The 16016-nt window shown below is 36.3% G+C and overlaps 1 protein-coding gene across 1 annotated transcript; it reads left to right on the forward strand.

The window, feature by feature from the left end:
* The first annotated feature begins 4356 nt into the window (after positions 1-4356).
* On the forward strand, positions 4357-11054 carry FZD9 (frizzled class receptor 9). Its single transcript, XM_053706317.1, has one exon. It carries the CDS (start codon positions 5145-5147, stop codon positions 6906-6908), a length of 1764 nt encoding a protein of 587 aa, XP_053562292.1. The 5' UTR covers positions 4357-5144; the 3' UTR covers positions 6909-11054.
* The last annotated feature ends 4962 nt before the right edge of the window (positions 11055-16016 follow it).

Genomic DNA, 16016 nt, shown 5'->3' on the forward strand with positions numbered 1-16016 from the left:
CCCCCTAACTTAAATATAATTTAAATTAAATGAAATTAATTTAACATAATTAAATAAATTAATACTATTTTAAACTAAATTCTTACCTATAAAATAAACCCTAAACTAGCTACAATATAACTAATAGTTACATTGTAACTAGCTTAGGGTTTATATTTATTTTACAGGTAAGTTTGTATTTATTTTAACTAGGTAGAATAGTTATTAAATAGTTATTAACTATTTAATAACTACCTAGCTAAAATAAGTACAAAATTACCTGTAAAATAAATCCTAACCTAAGTTACAATTATACTATCATTAAACTGATTACCTAAACTACCTACAATTAATTAAAATTAAATTAAATAAACTAAATTAAGAAAAAAAACAAACACTAAATTACAGAAAAGAAAAAAGAATTACAAGAATTTTAAACTAATTACACCTAATCTAATCCCCCTAATAAAATAAAAAAGCCCCTAAAATAATAAAATTTCCCTACCCTATACTAAATTACAAATAGCCCTTAAAAGTAATCAGCTCTTTTACCTGTAAAAAAAAATACAATACCCCCCAACATTACAACCCACCACCCACACACCCCTACTCAAAAACCCACTCAATCCCCCCTTAAAAAAACACTAACCTCCTGAAGATCACCCTACCTTGAGCCGTCTTCACCCAGCTGGGCACAAGTGGTCCTCCATACGGCAGAAGTTTTCTTTCGATTGGGGCAGAAGAGGTCCTCCAGACGGCAGAAATCTTCATCCATGCGGCATCTTCCATCTTCATCCTTCCGGAGCGGAGCAGGTCCATCTTCAATCCAGCCGACGCGGAGCATCCTCTTTAAACAAAGTCCTAACGAAGAATGAAGGTTCCTTTAAATGTTGTCATCCAAGATGGCGTCCCTTGAATTCCGATTGGCTGATAGAATCCTATCAGCCAATCGGAATTAAGGTAGGAAAAATCCTATTGGCTGATGTAATGAGCCATTTGGATTGAAGTGCAATCCGATTGGCTGATCCAATCAGCCAATAGGATTGACCTTGCATTCTATTGGCTGTTCCAATCAGCCAATAGAATGCAAGGTCAATCCGATTGGCTGATAGCATCAGCCAATAGGATTTTTCTTACCTTAATTCCTATTGATTGATAGGATTCTATCAGCCAATCGGAATTCAAGGGACGCCATCTTGGATGACGTCATTTAAATGAACCTTTATTCTTCGTTAGGACTTCGTTTGAAGAGGATGCTCCGCGTCGGCTGGATTGAAGATGGACCTGCTCCGCTCCGGATGGATGAAGATAGAAGATGCCGCATGGATGAAGCCTTCTCCCGTATGGAGGACCACCTGTGCCCTGCTGGGTGAAGACGGCTCAAGGTAGGGTAATCTTCAGGGGGTTAGTGTTAGGTTTTTTTAAGGGGGGATTGGGTGGGTTTTAGAGTAGGGGTGTGTGGGTGGTGGCTTGTAATGTTGGGGGGGTATTGTATTTTTTTTTTACAGGTAAAAGAGCTGATTACTTTGGGGCAATGCCCCGCAAAAGGCCCGTTTAAGGGCTATTTGTAATTTAGTATAGGGTAGGGAAATTTTATTATTTTGGGGGGCTTTTTTATTTTATTAGGGGGATTAGATTAGGTGTAATTAGTTTAAAATTCTTGTAATTCTTTTTTATTTTCTGTAATTTAGTGTTTTTTCCCGTAATTTAGTTTATTTAATTTAATTGTAATTAATTGTAGGTAGTTTAGGTAATTAGTTTAATGATAGTGTAGTGTTAGGTGTAATTGTAACTTAGGTTAGGTTTTATTTTACAGGTAATTTTGTACTTATTTTAGCTAGGTAGTTATTAAATAGTTAATAACTATTTAATAACTATTGTACCAAGTTAAAATAAATACAAAGTTGCCTGTAAAATAAATATAAATCCTAAGCTAGCTACAATGTAACCATTAGTTATATTGTAGCTAGCTTATGGTTTATTTTATCTGTAAGTATTTAGTTTTTAATAGGATTAATTTATTTAATTATGTTAAATTAATTTAGTTTAATTTAAATTATATTTAAGTTAGGGGGGTGTTAGGGTTAGGGTTAGACTTAGGTTTAGGGGTTAATAACTTTATTATAGTGGCGGCGACGTTGGCGGCGGCAGATTAGGGGTAAATAAATTTAATATAGTTGCGGCGACGTTGGGGGGGCAGATTAGGGGTTAATAAATATAATGTAGGGTTTGGCGATGTTGGGGGCAGCAGATTAGGGGTTCATTAGTATAATGTAGGTGGTGGCGGAGTCCGGAGTGGCAGATTAGGGGTTAATAATATAATGTAGGTGGTGATGATGTCGGGGTGGCAGATTAGGGGTTAATAACTGCAAGATTAGGGGTGTTTAGACTCGGGGTTCATGTTAGGGTGTTAGGTGCAGACATAACTTTTATTTACCCATAGGAAACAATGGGGCTGCTTTAGGAGCTGAACGCTGCTTTTTTGCAGGTGTTAGTTTTTTTTTTTGCTCAATGCTCACTTTTTTGAGGCTAACGCCGGCTTAAAGAAAACTCGGAATACCAGCGTTGGCTTAAGGGAGCGGTAAGAAAAAAAGGAGCGTTAGCCCCGCAAGCCTTACCGACAAAAACTCGTGATCTAGCCGATTGTGTTTTATTGATAATTATCTAGAAGTGTTTGTCTGCATAACACTTTGTCAATAAGTATTATGTGTAAGTGTATGCCTGCATAACACTGTCTTGGTATTAAATAGAAGTGTGTGTCTGCATAATACTATGTTTATGACTATTATCTGGGTGTATGAGTCTGCATAATAAATGTGCTTTAATGATAAATATCTAGAAGTGTGTGTCTGCATAACACTTTGTCAGTAAGTAGTATGTGTAAGTGTATACCTGCATAACAATGTCTTAGTATTAAATAGAAGTGTGTGTCTGTATAACACTGAGTTATTATCTGGTAGTGTGTGTCTGCATAACACTTTGTCAGTAAGTATTATGTGTAAGTTTTTGCCTGCATAACAATGTCTTAGTATTAAATAGAAGTGTGTGTCTGTATAACACTGAATTATCATCTTATAGTGTGTGTCTGAATAACACGTTGTCAGTAAGTATTATGTGCAAGTGTATGCCTGCATAATACTGTCATAGTTAGTATTAAATAGAAGTGTGTGTCTGTATTACAATGAGTTATCACCTGGTAGTATGTGTCTGCATAACTGTCAGTAAGTATTATGTGTAAGTTTATGCCTGCATAACACTGTCTTAGTATTTAATAGAAGTGTGTGTCTGTCTGTATAACACTGAGTTATCATCTGGTAGTGTGTGTCTGCATAACACTTTGTCAGTAAGTATTATGTATAAGTGTATGCCTGCATTACACTGTCTTAGTATTAAATAGAAGTGTGTGTCTGTATTACACTGAGTTATCATCTGGTAGTGTGTGTCTGCATAACACTTTGTCAGTAAGTATTATGTGTAAGTTTATGCCTCCATAACACTGTCTTCGTATTAAATAGAAGTGTATGCCTGTATTACATTGTGTTAGTATTATCTGGAAGTGTGTGTTTGTATAACACCATAGTAGTATTTTATAGATGTGTGTGTGTGTGAGTGCATAATACTGTGTTACCATATTTGTTAATAGTGAATAAAGTAATACTAAGCAAATATTTAATACTTTATAAAATCTGTTTACAATATGGTGTATGTCAGTGAATACAGTCTAAAATGAATATACTAGTCTTGTGTGTGTTTTTCAATAACATACTATGACAGTACATGGCGTTCAAATAACAGTGTGCTAGTGAATTGAGTGTTTATATCATTAGTAGAAGACTATGTATACATATAAAACTTTGCATGTGTCTGCGTAACACTGTGCATGTGTGTTTCTTTGTATTAATCTTTCCTTCTGCTGCCAGAAACTCAGATGTTTAATAAAATAAATGCTGTGCACTGGTTCCAGTGGACACAAACCCTGACTTGTTCATAAAATAGAGAAACACTGAACTTCTTATTCCATGTGGTTTATAAATGTAACCCAAGATTTTCCCTTCTGCTATTTCAAATCAACAAGGTTTGTGTGTAATTTGCCCCAGCCCCCTCCTCTGTACAGATATGTAGATTAAATATAGAGAGGGATGTGTGTGTATATATATCTTGCTCGCTGAAGCAGCAGAAAGCCAGGCTTTGTTATGGCTGCCAACAGGGGGTGACATGACTTGGAAAATATTATTCTTGCAATTTTGCAAATTACCATTCACTTTCTTTAATGAGAGCCCTGTTTCTTTAACCAGACCATGCCCCCTGACAGATGTGGGTGTCACACTGCTCAAGGCCACTCCCCCTTTGTGATGCCTCTGCTGTGAAGTCTGTAGCATGCTTAGTGCTAGCAGTAGCCAGAACTGCCAGCAGCAACTGAGATTCACTACCTTACATGCAGGCTGGGCGGGTTCTGTCTGTAAGACTGCTCCGTCCTTAACCCTCTATGCCCTTCCCAGAGGGTTAACACTCTCCCTCTGGCACTCATTGCTTCTGTTGCATTTCTATTTTTAATTTCCTTTGCCTCTCTGTTTCCACACTCTTTCTTCCTTGCAGACAGATTCCCAGCCCTGCATTGTTTCATATTTGTCAGTGACAAGCAGAGTGGGAAAGAAAGCTGCATTTGTGTGAAATATCTCACTGAAGACCACAGCTCCTGGAATACAGATCCTGGCTGCACTTGTAGAGAGGAATACGAGCAGTGCAGAGGCTGAAGACTGCCAGAAAAAAACAGACTGGGGAGCTATTAAAGGACAATCCAGACTGCCATGCGTTTCAGCAAAGATCATACTGTCTGCCTGTGGATATTAACACTAATCAAAGACTTGCTTCTGTGATCCCTCAGCTCTCTGAAGATTTGTTCCATAGCTAGACTTTTGCAGACGGAATACACCATCATAACTACCCAAAATGGAATAATATAAAAAGTGCATTTTGTGTCCTCTGTGACCCATCTGCAACAGGAAAGCTGATCCTACACACTGCTGTTTTGGAATGCATTGTGCCCTGCTTAAAACAGACAGCTGGATATAAAGTCGTGTGTCTGTATCCGCTCTCCCCCTCCTCCTGTCCTCACTTACAGTTGTTGCTTCTTTGCCTGTGCACAAATTTGCTGGCCCCTGAGAATGAGCAGTGTCTGCTGGCTTTTAACCCTTCCCTTTCTGTGGCAGCTACTGGCATTGGCCCTATCTCTGGAGATGGGGCTTTACGATGTGGAGAGGGGGAGAGAAACCAAGTGTGAACCCATTCAGATACCAATGTGCCAAGGTATTGGCTACAACATGACAAGGATGCCCAACTATGTAGGACATGAATCTCAGGAAGAAGCAGCAGTAAAACTACAGGAGTTTTCTCCTCTAGTTGAGTATGGTTGTCACATGCATCTTCGTTTTTTTCTGTGCTCACTTTATGCCCCTATGTGCACTGAGCAGGTATCCACCTCCATCCCTGCCTGCAAGCCCATGTGTGAGGCTGCCCGACTAAAATGTGCACCCATCATGGAACGCTTCAATTTTGGATGGCCTGAGTCCTTGGACTGCAACCGTCTTCCTAGCAAGAATGACCCTCATGCACTTTGCATGGAGGCACCTGAGAATGCCACAAGTGGGGATACTCCGACTAATGGCCATGGCATGCTTCCTGTGGCTCCTCGCCCCCCACGCCCATCAGGGTCTGGTCTAAGTATAACAAGCCGCTGTGCCAATCCTGACAAATTTATGTATGTGGAAAGGAGTGGGGTTTGTGCACCAAGATGCACTTATGGGGTAGATGTATATTGGTCCTCAGCTGACAAGGACTTTGCTCTAATATGGATGGCTGCCTGGTCTGGACTTTGCTTTATTTCAACTGCTTTCACAGTATTGACCTTCCTCCTACATCCCCAACGTTTCCAGTATCCTGAGAGGCCAATCATCTTCCTCAGCATGTGCTACAATGTCTACTCCACTGCTTTCCTTATCCGTGCAGCGGCTGGGGCCCCCAGCATAGCATGTGACCGTGAAGGAGGTTCTCCATATTTAATCCGAGAAGGACTAGAAAGCAGCGGTTGCACACTTGTCTTCCTTATTCTCTATTACTTTGGCATGGCCAGTTCTCTGTGGTGGGTAGTGCTTACCCTCACCTGGTTCCTAGCAGCTAGCAAGAAATGGGGTCATGAAGCCATTGAGTCCCATGGTAGTTATTTCCACTTAGCTGCCTGGGGAGTTCCAGCTGTTAAAACCATCATCATCCTTACCATGAGAAAAGTTGGTGGAGATGAGTTAACAGGACTCTGCTATGTTGGGGGGTCAGATGCGAGTGCCCTTACAGGTTTTGTATTGGTGCCCCTTTCATGTTATTTGGTCACAGGCACATCATTCCTTCTCACAGGTTTTGTTGCCCTGTTCCATATCCGAAGGGTCATGAAGACTGGGGGAACTAACACCGAGAAACTGGAGAAATTGATGGTTAAAATTGGGGTATTTTCCATATTATATACTGTTCCAGCCACCTGTATAATTGTTTGTTGCTTCTATGAGCGTCTCAATTTGGCTCACTGGGAAGCCAGGTCAAGGGAAGAATCCTGCAGGACAGCAATTGGAGGGGGCAGGCCAGATTGCACTCTGTCCCGCTCTATCCCCAGTGTGGCAGTATTCATGCTTAAAATCTTCATGTCTCTGGCTGTGGGTATTACCAGTGGGGTTTGGGTATGGAGCTCCAAAACTTTACAAGCTTGGCAGGGAATTTTATGCCAGCGTCGACTTGGGGTGGTAGGGCCTAGGACTCGAGGGAAGCCCCGGGGTGGGGGGGTTATTTCCTGTAATTTGAGTAGCTGCCCATATAAGCCCCCACCACTCACACTTCAGGTAGCCAAGACAGACCCCTTCATGGACAGTCCAACACATGTGTGAAGTGCAGAAGAAGAAAAGACTCTAAAGAGAATGGAATTCAGGCTCACACACATGTAATAGGGAAATGCACTTCAGTTCTTTACTGGCAAAGGGCTATGTAAAGGACACATTTTCATGGTTACTGTAGTCACATATCTGTATGCCACTGAATGGATCAATACAACAAAAGAGTGGCTTGTGAAACAAAAAGAATTTATGTAACTCTTAAAGGGAAACATTTTTGGACAATGATATCTCTCTGAACACTAAATAGCAATCAGAGGAGTGATGCTCTTCAAGCTTTGTCAGCAGATAAGTCATTAATGTGTCAGCTGTGGGGTCTTTGAGGTTCTCAATGTTTAAACCTCCCCCTGCCCTTGGCTGCTTCCATGTGAACACTGAGCCCTTATGCAGCTGTCCTGGGAGTGCTGTCCATCAACTCTTCTCACTAAAACAACAACATTTGCCAAAACCAAAATTGCAAATATCAGCACCCTCAGCCCTCTCTACTCTGTATACTTTTACTTTCTCCCCCCCCCTCTTCTCATGTTGGTATATTCGCTGTAAACCCTTGCTTCTAAAAGGACAACAAGGTGTTGGTTTTAAATATGCTGCTGAGTCCTCCAGAAGCAAAGGTTTGCTGGTGAGTAATACTGTACAGACTTAAACAGAATGGAATGTGTTCCACTCAGGGTTGTGCTTTGTCAATGACCAATTGTGTTAACATTTGTCCTATGTTTACAGGCAGTGTTTTATTTAATATGAACTTACCATAACATTGAGAAGAGATAAGATAAAATAGAAACAAAAAAGTCATTTAAAAATATAATGATCATGAAATGAAGTGTTAACCCAATTGTTAAATAATGTTATCTTTCTATATTACACAACATTGAATGACATGGAACAGAAATAGTTACAGTTGTTAATTATAAAGCAGAGTGATTATTGCTGCATTATTTTGTGATGTAGACAGCAGAAATATTACCAGAACTCATAAGCTAAGTTAGAAATGATGGAGATATGTCAGGATGCATCTGTCTATATAAGAATCAATGCTTTGGTGCATTTTAAAGTTACATGCTCTGTAAGGGTGTATTCTATATGATGAGAATTTAACTGAAGAAAAAAAAATGCTTTGCATTAAGGGAAATTTTCATTTTAACATGTTATTTCAAAACTATATCAGGCATCTAATATGAAAACCCCTTTAAGATTCAATTAAAAGAAAAGTTCACATGGAGTATCCTGCCTTTGCCTCACAGAAATATACTTCCTGGGAGTAAATGGTTAAAGGGACATTGCACTGTTGTTGTTGCCTATCAATATAGAAATGAATGAGAAATGCTAACTGAATAGGGGAAACTGAGCGATGCTCTGTAATTATGTTAGTGTAAAACAAAACTGTAGCCTTAATGAATCTAGGAAGTGCAGGTGTCATAGTGTGTAGCAGAACTCTGGCATGTGGGGCTTTACTTAGTAAAGGTATAGGCAAGTGGAGGTATTCTGCATGGTTTGACAAGGTGTGGTATAAGTGTAGTGATGCAGTGTGTGTTGATCAGTATTGAGAGGAGGGCAGAGTTAAAAGGAAAGATGCATGATTAGTATACAAAGTGATATTTTGTGGTTTTTCTATCTGGCATGTGAGTGATAATCTTCAGAAACAGAAGGAAAATAAATTACAAACCAGGTTTAAGGTTTTTTTTCAGTGTATCCCTTTAAAGATGTATTTACTTTTGAATTAATGGAATATTTATAAACACAAATGAAGTGGCAATATTTTGCAGTGGCCTACATACCTTATTTTGTTAAGTTTCTTGCAAATTAGGAAATTGCTTAGTTGTGCATTATCATAACTCATGACAGTAAATTATATTCTCAAGATTTCCATGTAGAAATGTCTGTCACTATTTTGTCTTCAGGTTTTTCATGTTTTAATGCATACAGTTTATTTTATGAAGAGATATAGATAAAAAAATGTATGTATGTCTTGACATAAGGGTTAATGCACTCATATCAATAGATCTATGGTTAACTACCTGTGTTTCATTGTTACTACTATGATGCCTAGCAAAAGAAGAAAAAAAGAAACTACCTTATTGTAAAATTATTTTTATATGTTCTATAGAATTTATCACATTTTCACAACTATGCAAAAATTGCTAGAATTCCAAAGTGGTATCTGAAGCAGTGGTAGATAAAATAAAAACCATACTGCATTGCTGGGGTTGCAAACACATCACATGGTTTCAGGTTGCTTCCAATTATGTTGTTTCCTGTTAGTTTTAAAATAAATTGCAAGAGCAATATATGCAAACACTTTGATTAACTTAAGTAACACAATGTTAGAGAGCACCATTTGTATACATTTCTCTCCATAAAAGCTACAAACTAACTGCAGTTACAGTAGGATCATTTAAACAATTACTTTATTTCTAACCCAACTGAGTAAAAGGGCAATACAGAAAATAACTGTTAAAGATTCTTAAAAAGAAGGTGGTCCATTTTATTTTCTGTCCATGTAAACAGTTCTAGTATAATAGTATTTTCAAAAACATTAAAGGGACATTCCAGACAAAATTGGAATCTCCATGGATGCATTTCAGATTTGAATAGAAACATTTTTATAATATACATGTATTAGCAATAATGCTTCTAATAAAAGCTATAGCACTTGCTCAGATAGCCTAAGGTTCTTGCACCATCTGGTAATCACTCAATTTGTTAATTGCTAACATGATACAAGCCCCACTGGTGCTCTGATCAGCTGCAGTATTTAAAAGGCTGGTGCACTGAGAATGCACGTGCAGAGAAAAATGTTGATATTAAAACAGTGATAACTTTTACTGGAAGCATTTTTGCCAATACGTGTATATTGTAAATATGTTTCTATTCAAAGATGTAATTAATCTATGTGTATTTGAATTTTCACTGGAATGTCCCTTTAAGATGAAGTGCTAGAACAAATTTGTATCATTACTTGAATTGTCAAGAAGAAATAGTGTACACAACTTTACCTATTTTTTTTTCTACCAATGATTAATGTTTTTTAAGTGGAGGGACAAATTTAGATAAAGTAATTTCAGTATCATTTTTATTTTACCTGCTCTAATATAGATGGGTGATTCCTTGTAAGATATGTCAATGAATATGAAAGCATATCATATTTTCTGCCATTAATTTATTGTACATAACATTCTTTGTTCATCCCAATTTTTTAAATGACATTCTAGTCCCCTTTACTCTTTACCACATCATAAAAGCCTGAAAATAAAATCAATATATTATTAATAAAAATGTAAAAAAATGTATTGCATGGAAGCAAACAAAATCTACTTGTTCAGAGCTAAAAATAGAAGAAAAACTTTTTTTTTATAAATAATATATTGAAATTATGTTTAGGTTGTCAGACACAAAAAACTATAGTGCTTCTTAAAAAAATTAAAAATTGCTGAACTATTTTGTGGCCGTTTTTTAGTCATATTTTTGACAGCAGAGAAGGGCTTAATGCATATGTGGAAGCTTTGGCTATTTTTTTTAATAATAGGATGAAAAAAATCTGTATACAGTTTTATTGAGAAATTAAGAAGAAATAACATGTATAATGATTTCTGTATGAAGCAATACATTCACTAAAGGTGCAGCATGTTTATAGTCTGGGGGGAAAATAAATTACAGACCGATAATAGCACTAAAGGTATGAGTTTTGGAGAGTTTACCAGGGACAAAAAAAGGGTTGAGGGGCCCATAGAAATATGAAACATAAACAAATTAATGTGTCTATATTATAAAGATTTAGGGCTCTGCCTTTTCACCAGCAAATAACAGTTAGTGTGATATTTAAAGTATAAAAGCACAACAGCAAAGAAGGGGTTAATGAAGACCTTGCCACAGACCAGGAGTCAAGCAGAACGTCTATGAATACTTCTCATGGAGAGGGATAATAGGGGTCATTTTCTGCAGCTCCTGATGCTATAGGCTGCTTCACTCTCACAGATATAAATATATAAATATATATTTTTGGATTTGTATTAAAAATATGGTACGGTTTTGTAAAGTACTGAATATATAATTGTAAAAATAATATGCAGATGGTAATTTAATGTTGTAATTTATTCTTGAATTGTAAGAGTTTTGAAGAGGCCTAATAAACTGACTTGTGTGAAATCTTGTGTTTCCTGTTTCACTCTTTTCCTTAAAATACACATTTTGTATTTATCTATTTATTTATTTTTTTGCTATTGACAAGCCCGCCCCTCATAAGGCAACTTTTTTAGGTTGGTGAACCATATGCAGATTTGTAAAAAAAAAACTAAAGATCCTATTCTTGTGTTTTGTGTCCACATTCTAAAGCTGTATAGTGACTGGATTTCTAAAATGTCATGCAACGCTAAACTGAATTTAGAAAACCAGATCTATGCTATTCAGTAGCCAGCCAGTCAGTCGAAATGATGGTGTCTGAACCTGACAGGGTAATCATAGAGCTAAAATCACTATCACAATTCTTTATTTCCCACAGCCATCAGCACATTTCTGTCACAAGCAGTATATTATATTGAAAGCTGAAACTGTAAAAGGAGATAACACTAGAATTTGAAATGAATTCACTTTGGAAATGAGTTATTTTCCAATATACCTGTACCTGTATTAAAGGGACACTAAACCCAATTTTTTTTTCTTTTGTGATTGAGATAGAGCATGCAATTTTAAGCAACTCTCCAATTTACTCCTATTATTAATTTTTCTTCGTTCTCTTTCTATCTTTATTTGAAAAAGAAGGCATCTAAGCTATTTTTAGTTCAGGACTCTGGACAGCACTTGTTTATTGGTCGGTTAAATTAATCCACTAATCGGCAAGAACAACCCAGGTTGTTCACCAAAAATGGGCCAGCATCTAAACTTACATTCTTGCTTTTCAAATAAAGATGCAAAGAGAATGAAGAAAATTTGATAATAGGAGTAAATTAGAAAGTTGCTTAAAATGTCATGCTCTATCCGAATCATGAAAGAAAAAAATTGGGTTCAGTGTCCCTGTAAAGCGACATAAAACAAGTTGAGATAGAGACAAAATATAATAATATGTACTTTAATTACTTTACCTGCAAATTTATACTGCAGTGCTTTTTTATGCAAACTATTTTTTACTTAATTAGCCCTTTTAGACTATGCACAGATCTCAACATGTTTTATGGCACTTTAATATAAATGCTTCTCGTAAAAAATGTTTTACCGTATATGGACCCCTGTGTACCCTCATTCAAATAAAACACTGCATATTTTTAGAGAGCCAGCAGTCATTGCAACATGCTGTATACAATTTGAATGCAGGTGCCACCAGCATATGTACATATGATCCATGCACATTAAACACTGTAAAGGAAATATTGACAATTTCAGTTTAAATGTGCATGAAACCTAAAATTCATGATTCAGACAAAACACACAATTTTAAGCAACTTTCTGATTTACTTCTATTATCTAATTTGCTTCATTCTTGTGGTATACTTTGTTTAAAAGCATAACTAGGTAGGCTCAGGAGCAGCAATGCATTACTGGGAGGTATCTGCTGATTGAAGGCTTCTTATAAATAACTCTTTTCATTGGTTCACCAGATGTGTTCAGCTAGCTCCCAGTAGTGCATTGTTGTTCCTTCACCAAAGGATACCAAGAGAATGAAGCAAATTTGAAATAGAAGTAAATATGAAAGTTGCTTTGAGTGCTAAGCACTTTCCCACCTGTGTGCTAAGATTTTTTAATGTTTTTTTTATTTTTTTAACAATTTTTTCTTAAACTTTTTTTTATTTTTTTCAGACCCCCAAGACTTAAACCATTGGAAAGGTTAGGCGATTACCTTTCCAATGGTGGCTCTGTAGCTGCTTAGATGCCTGAGATACAGGCTTCTAAGCAGCATGCCCCTTGCTCCTATACTTAACATTGTTAAGTATAAAGTTGCCGTCATCACTTTATTGCGCGTGGCGTCACCACAAACAATCGGGAAGCCCCAGCGATGCCTGTCACTCTACAGGGACGATCACCGGGGTAGGAGCCCTCAGATCTCCCTCAAGGTGGGAGAGTGCTAGTGACGGCTCTGAGCCGTCATTAGCACCAGAGTGGGAAACTCTGTGACGGCTCAGAGCCATCATTAGCACTCAAAGGGTTAAAATCACATGCTCTGTCTGAATCATGAAAGAATAAAAATGGCTTTCATGTCTCAAAGTATTTCTGCTAAAATATTTCATTGAAAATAATGCTTTTTAAAAAATAAATGAATAATTAAATAAAAAAATTGTCCCTTTAAATGGATCGGTCATCTCTTTAAAGGGTTAATATTTGAGTTCTTGAATAATTTTTCATTTTAAAGGCGCATGAAATCCCAAAATGTCCTTTCATACTTCAGATAGAGCATAACATTTCCAATTTATTTTGATGATCAAATTTGCTTTGGTCTCATGCATCCTTTAGATTCCCTAGGAACAAGTAATTGGATGAAAGACATATTTGTTTAAAAAAAAATCAAGGCAAAGTCAAATTGTGATTTACAAGGTTCATTGTTGCAGAGAAAATGTAGTCATTAACTTTCTTTTTCACTGTTTTGTTACTAATGTCTTTTTGCCACTGCACAATTTTCATAGATTAAATAGTTAAAAATAATATGCAATTCAAAAATACTGTGCATTCTTTCTGATTTACTGATCATCCCCCCCAAATAGTATAATACAATATTTATTTTTCCCTAGAACAGTGATTCTCGTGCAAACAGCTGGTCATTCAAGTGTCACAGCTGTGAAAAATCCAAAATTGCTTATGTATTTTTATATTTTTCATTGAGCATAAATTAGTCTGGAATTTTTTATTTTATTTTTAAGCAATGCTTTGTGTAATGCTGTCTTTATAAGTATTAATTCAAAGTATTAACTTATTTTTGTATCTTTGAAATGTATCACAGATTATATGAACAATTCTAAAGTACACCAAGTATTAGCAAAAACAGGGAGTCTCATATAAGCCCCTTTCATATTATTTGTTTTATGATCATTTAAAGGGACAGTAAAGTCATAATCAGACATTCACGATTTAGACAGAGTATACAATTTTAAACAACTTTCCAATTTACTTCTATCATTTAATATGCTTCCTTCTCTTGTTATCCTTTGCTGAAAGATTTATTTAGGAGAGCTTAGGAGCAGCAAACTACCTAGGTTATAGCTGCCGATTGGTGGCTGCATATATATATATATATATCGTTTGTTATTTGCTCACCCACTTTCAGTTAGAAACCAATAGTGCATTGCTGCTCCTTCAATAAATGATACCACGAGAATGAAGAAAATTTGATAATAGAAGTAAATTGAAAAGTTGTTTAAAACTATATGTTCTACTTTAATCATGAAAGAAAAAATTTGGGTTTTGTGTCTCTTTAATTCTAAAGTGTTTTGTGACAATATGGGCTGATAGTCTAAAAAGGTACAATGAGTTCTTACAAGTGTGATCCACACATAATTCTAAAGGCTACAGATAATTGTCACTTTTGTTGCAGTCACTTGATCAGCTGAAGAACACAAAATGCTTTCTTTAGAATGGGCAGTGTAATGAGCCAAGGGCTTCTCTTCCTTAATAGGTCTCTGATTATCTAATAGTAAATAAGATTTTAGAGACATTGCTTGAAAATATAAAGGGTGGGAGATAGAGTCTCATTTACAAACTTGCATCTCCAAAAAGCACTCTACATGATTTTAAAGGGACTTTGTACACTAGATTTTTCTTTCCATAAATGTTTTGTAGATGATCCATTTATACAGCCTGTCTGAGAGTGTTGTTGTTTTTTTGCTTATTTTTTATATAACATTTTGCTGATTTTCATACTCATAACCAAGCCCCAAAGTGTCAGATGTAGTCCCAGGTTTACAGACTCCTGCTGCTCCTGTTTTCATATGAGGGGGGGGGGGGGTCTGCTCTTCCTGATTTCCCAGTCCCTTTCACTGTGTGCCCCAATCTAAACACATCAACAGTTCTAAACTAGGAGCTTCTAAGTACGTTTTTAAAAAGGTTTTATACTGGATTTTTAGATCAGTAGCTGTGCATGTTCTTCTGTAGTAGTGTCTATTACAAGCTGTTATATGAAACTTGGTGTACACTGTCCCTTTAAGGAGGAAACTCACCTCTTTGCCAAAAGAGATCACACATAAATAATAGTTGTCATTATTTTATATAATGTTTAAAGGGATAAGAAAGTCAAAATTAAACTTGCATGATTCAGATAGAGCATGTCATTTTACAACACTTCTATTTTCAAATGTGCTTCATTCTTTTGGTATCTCTTGTTGATTAAAAAAGAATACGCACATATCCTGCACTAGTGGGAGCTAGTTGCTGATTGGTGCCTGCACACATTTGTGTCTTGTGATTGGCTAACTAGATGTGTACACCTAGCTGCCAGCAGTGCAATGCTGTTCCTTCTGCAAAGGATAACAAGAGAATGAAGCAAATTTGATAATAGAAGTACATTGAAAAGTTGTTTAAAATGCTATGTTCTATCCAAATCACAAAAGAAAATGTTGGGGTTTACTGTCCTTTTAAGTTCTCATATATTATTTTATCTGACACCCACATGTGTTTAGCTGCCACTAGAGGTAACATATACAGATAAACATGAGCACTTTGTGTGCTTTGCTGCCACCTCAGCAAAGCCAAACAAACAAATCATCTAATTAGCTAAGTAACTGCTGCAGCAAGTTCTGCTGCAATGCTAATTGGCTGAGACACTAATATCTTTTTTGTAGGGGTGGTACAGGAATGCAGTGTATTTGCGGCTTTTTTTAATATGTGTTTTAGTCTTTACAATTGTCTGAACACATAGGAAAGGATTATAGTTCATTAAAAACAAACTGCTCTAGCCATATAAAAAATGATTTATTTGTTACTGTTTTGTCCCTTTAACTTTGTTTTCCTATCTTTGTTTATATCATTTGTATATTTTCTGTATACTAGATCATGAAAACAACACACAATGATTACAATCTGCAACAAGCAAAGAAATATAATCTATATTCAAAAAAATATATATAAAAATCGTCAGTCTCATACCTGAAATTTGTAACAATCTATGAGACAGAAAAGTACTGAATTTTT

Source organism: Bombina bombina, chromosome 3, assembly GCF_027579735.1.
Source record: "Bombina bombina isolate aBomBom1 chromosome 3, aBomBom1.pri, whole genome shotgun sequence".
Lineage (NCBI taxonomy): Eukaryota > Metazoa > Chordata > Amphibia > Anura > Bombinatoridae > Bombina > Bombina bombina.

Coding starts and splice junctions, on each gene's coding strand:
- FZD9 (XM_053706317.1), top strand. CDS start 5,145: ATGAGCAGTGTCTGCTGGCTTTTAACCCTTCCCTTTCTGTGGCAGCTA.